Genomic DNA, 4,545 nt, shown 5'->3' with positions numbered 1-4,545 from the left:
TCTCCAGAAAACACACAGCAATTTTCATTTTCATTGCGGAATTTGTCATTGTATCTGTCTCTGTTTGTTCAATTTCCGAAGTGTCCAGAAAACACACAGCAAACACTACAAAAGGTACCAGGATTTTTTATGATAAAACGTAAATCGGTTTGCCCCAACCAATCGATTCTGTCCGCACCATCACATGATAGATAAAAATCAATCTGTCCAGACACAGGCACCGCAAAGCTGTAGTGGCACAGAAGCAAAGAGTACACACAATGGATGACAACCTTTCTAAAACAACAGTCTAGTCTTTTTGGAAATTCTGAATAGTGTTGCGACAAGGGGGTGGACGGACATGACATGTATCGATCAGACGACGCCTAGATGTCCATCGGCGCTGGGGCATCTGGTGCAGCGGGCTCGTCCGCCGCCGGGGCATCCCTTGCCGCAGGCGCATCGCCCCTGTCCTCCTGCATCGAGCTTGATTCAGCTGGCACATCGGCCGCTGGCGCCTCGTCGGCGGCCTCCATGGAGTCAATGATCTCCTGGATCCTCTTGGAGTCGATCATGGAGAAGGGCTCGACGGTGCCGTCCTCCTTTCTGCCGACAATGGCAATGGTGCAGTTGGAGCTCGTCAGCTTCTCACCTTGGAGGGTCTCCTTTATGGCCGAGAGGGCGTCCTTGATGAGCTCGTCCGGGGTGTAGGCGTTGAATTTCTCAAATCTGCGTTCGAGGTAAGTCTTCGCTGCCTGAGAGCGGGAGCCAATGGCGAATGCCTGGTACTCAAAGTAGTTCCCGCTGGGGCAGTTATAGTAGAGATGGGCCCCAGACTCATCTAGACCAGCAACAAGAAGGCCGACCCCATAGGGCCTCTTCCACGAACGTTGTGTGCAAACCTGCATCGTTGAATAACATTGTCAATACACTACCCACCACAAGAGGGGAAGATATTTGTCTCAAAAAAAAAAACAAGAGGGGAAGATAAATGGACAGTGGTGAAAAAATGTTTATCTTCAGATAAAAATATTCTTACACACATGCTGGCCTGAGAGCAATGGTTTGATTGCTAATACTACACTAGAACATGAAATTAAACCAATAACAAAATGACTTTGAGAAGTCCCACCCCCTCCCAAGTTTCAATCTGGTATCTCTCTGAATTAGGACAGGAAATCTTGAATTTTATTTTGGCACTCAGGAGTAGATGCAAAGTTCAGAAATCAGCAGGCGCTCACCCTGAAAAATTGAAGAGCAGCCTCAACTGGGCATGTTTGACTGAGAGTGAAAGAAGTTGCTAGTAGGGTTTAGGATTTGATTGACAACTCTAATCACTAAAACCCTGTTAATTGGAAGTAGACTATAGAGGATTCAATATGTTTGCATAGGAATGGAATGCTAGAACATGTGTTGGTTTATAGTAGATATTCTGCAATAAGCTCTAACCAGCCACACACTAGGTATGTTACACCATTTGGCAATGATAGCATTTCTTAGAAGAAATTTCACACAAAGTGATCTTCAAGCATGTTGTTAATTTCTCAAAAACATTTTCCCCCAGCAATGACATTGCCCTTCTTAATGTGTTTAAATTCAAAAGGTAAAGCAAATGTTGTAGAAAGAAACTTTCTTCCTGTATAAAATGTTGTTCCGTCTGGCCGTGTAATGATAGATGGCATGCGTCTCAAATCAAAATCTTACTATAATATCTGTTATAGGCTTGCTAGCAATTCAAGAGGAGAAAAGGCGAAGACCTGTAGACATAATAACAAACTGAAGGTACCATACATTTTTCTTTTGTGAGGATGAGTGTACAGAACACGGTAACCAGGAAAAGTAAACTAAAATTGGCAGACGAGACAAACCACAAACTCTAGCTGCAGACGAATACGCAACAGAAATTCGAATTTGCTGATCGCAGGAAACGTGGGCAAACCTTACAACGAGCTAAAGGGGTGCGTACAGACAGGATGAGAGCCCACAGCAGGAAACAACATGGGTCTGAACCTTCATGGACAGGTTGCAGTGCCACAGGATCAATCTGCAACTGTAGTTTGTGGTTGCTGGTGGAGATGTTGGTCCATCGATCACTATCAACTAAACTAGTTGTACAACGTCAATTTTTATATATGTACTATTAGCATCCTATAATTGTTTTTCATTCGAATTAAGAGCTCTCGGTTCAAGTTTATTCACCCCAATTTTTCAGATGACAATAGTTTTACACATGGCATAATATGCTCATTCAGTGGAGCATTTTATCCATGCCATAAAATATCCTAGCGCAGCGCGATTACGCCTAGTACACACAAGAGTGTTTACCGTACTAAATCCCAAGAGTCATCTCAATGGGGACAACTCCACACCTTCAGATTCAGTCTTAGTATATACAGTACTCCATCCGTCCAAAAAAGCTTGTCCCAAGCTTGTGTCTCAAATGGATGTATCTAGCACTAACTTGTGCTAGATACATCCATTTGAGGGACAAGCTTTTTCGGACGGAGGGAGTATCAGTTAAGCTGTGAGGACTCATCAGAGGGAAACTCTGATACAACTACAATTCTCAGTTGCTGCACAATTCTAGCACAGAGCATAAGAAATCAAGCACCATAATAACACTCCACATAACTAAATTGTAAGGTGGGCCCTGTCCCGAGCCACTAGCAAAATCGTCAAAATCCTAACCATTTGTACCACTGGATCGTGCTCCCCGCGACTTCGCAATGAAAACCCTAGTTACCAGCATAGATCGCAGCCAGGATTACCCCACCACGCACGAAACCACACATCTCACGCACCAGATCTGATCCCTCCGGCACGAAACCCTAGGCGCGCGAGCAGATCGGGGCAGGAAAAGACGAAAAGGGGATCGGGATGGGGACGGACCTGCGCCTTGTCGGCGAGGCGGAGCGCGAGCCTGGAGACGGGGAGCGGCGCGTCGTAGACGAAGGCGTGGTTGATGCACTCGTTGCGGAGGAAGCGGGAGAGGACGCGGCCGTCGGCGGTGAGGCCGGCGAGCGCGACCCCGGCGTGGTCGGCGACGCGGAAGACCTTGCGCTGGTGGGAGGAGAGCTCGTTGGCGGACTTGTTGGCGGCGGCGAGGACGGCGTGGGTGGCGGAGCGGAGGCCGACGCAGGCGGAGCCCTGCTTCACCGCCTCCATGGCGTACTCCACCTGGAACAGCCGCCCCTGCGGGCTCCAGGTGGTGACATCGGTGTCGTACTGGTTGCGGAACATCCTCGGCCTTCTTCCTCCTCGGCTCTCCCCCCTCCTCCGATCCGGCGACGATGCGAGGTGTGCTAGTGGTGCGTGTCCGTAGCAGGAGTAGGGTTCGGGCGTGCTGTTTTCCTCCTTTTGTTGGCGTGGTGCGGTGCGGCGTTCATCTTGTGCTCCAAGACCGAAGACGAGAGGGTAGGGGCTCGCGTGGGGCCAGCCCGTCAGGGTTCCGGATGGGCCGTCAGAGACTCAGAGGTACTGGGCCTTGGCCTGTTGTTGGGCAGTGGGGCCGTTAGGCTAGTTAACGAGCGCTCCTTCGGCAGCCTGGCAACAATCAGCGCCACTTAGCGCGCTCTCAGCCATTCGCCATGTGTCGCGCTCTGGGTGCTCTCTCCGATCGCGTTTTATTTTTCTGCATGCGTTTTTGGCTATTTAAACGGTTTTTTTCTTGGTTTTTTTTACGTTTTGGTTTTCCACCGATCTTCCTTAGCTTTTTGACAAAAAAATCCGAAAAACATTTTTTGCGCTAAAAAACACGTTTTCTTTTTTTTTCTTTCACGAGAGTCACGGCCGTGCCTCTCGGAAACGAAATAAACGCATTTTCTTTTTTTTTCCTTTCGCGAGAGTCACGATTTTGCTTCCGCGAGTCACGGCCGTGCCTCTCGGAAATGAAAAAAACGCGTTTTCTGTTTTTTTTTCTTTCGCGAGAGTCACGGTTTTGCTTCTGCGAGAGGCACAGTTGTGTTTTCGCGAGAGTCATGGTCGTGCCTCTCGAAAACGGAAAAAAAATGTGTTTTCTGTTTTTTTCCTTTCGCGAGAGTCACGGTTTTGCTTCCGCGAGAGGCACGGGTGTGCTTTCGCGAGAGTCACGGCCGTGCCTCCTCGGAAACGGAAAAAAACACGTTTTCTCTTCTTCTTTTTTCCTTCAGCGAGAGTCACAGTTTTGCTTCCGCGAGAGGCGCGGTTGTGATTTCGTGAGAGGCACGGGCGTGCCTTTTTCGAAAAGGGAAAAAGCTCGTGCTCCCAGTTCGGTTTTTTCGTTCGGTTTTTTTGGCTAGTTTTTTCGTGAAAAAAAAGTTTGTCAAAACCTATCAACATGGGATCTAGTTTTGAAGATCTCGACGCGAGGAATCCAACGATGAAAGCGGTTTGAGATTTGGACACACGGTTTGAGAGATAAAACATTTTGAATAAACAGATCTACGAAAAAAGGGAAAACTCCCAGGTTGCAACAAGTGGCGCGCTGCATGTGCGCCACTTGTCGCAACCTGGGGAGTTGGAGTGATCTTTGCAACGAGTACTCCTGAACTAGTGATTTTGAAATCTTATCGAGTGAACATTTCACGA

The 4,545-nt window shown here is 48.1% G+C and overlaps 1 protein-coding gene across 1 annotated transcript; it reads right to left on the bottom strand.

Moving 5' to 3' along the window:
* On the bottom strand, positions 1 to 3,358 carry LOC109770497 (proteasome subunit alpha type-1). Its single transcript, XM_020329202.4, has 2 exons — positions 2,869 to 3,358; positions 1 to 881 (listed from the first exon to the last, which is right to left on the bottom strand). Exons 1-2 carry the CDS (start codon positions 3,217 to 3,219, stop codon positions 366 to 368), a joined length of 867 nt encoding a protein of 288 aa, XP_020184791.1. The 5' UTR covers positions 3,220 to 3,358; the 3' UTR covers positions 1 to 365.
* Between the last annotated feature and the right edge of the window lie 1,187 nt (positions 3,359 to 4,545).

This window comes from Aegilops tauschii, chromosome 6, assembly GCF_002575655.3.
Source record: "Aegilops tauschii subsp. strangulata cultivar AL8/78 chromosome 6, Aet v6.0, whole genome shotgun sequence".
Classification (NCBI taxonomy): domain Eukaryota; kingdom Viridiplantae; phylum Streptophyta; class Magnoliopsida; order Poales; family Poaceae; genus Aegilops; species Aegilops tauschii.
Note: the sequence above shows the minus strand (reverse complement) of the source record. Positions and strands in the feature narration are given on the sequence as shown.

Coding starts and splice junctions, on each gene's coding strand:
- LOC109770497 (XM_020329202.4), bottom strand. CDS start 3,219: ATGTTCCGCAACCAGTACGACACCGATGTCACCACCTGGAGCCCGCAG. Junction 882..2,868: donor GCCTCGCCGACAAGGCGCAG/GTCCGTCCCCAT, acceptor TCAACGATGCAG/GTTTGCACACAACGTTCGTG.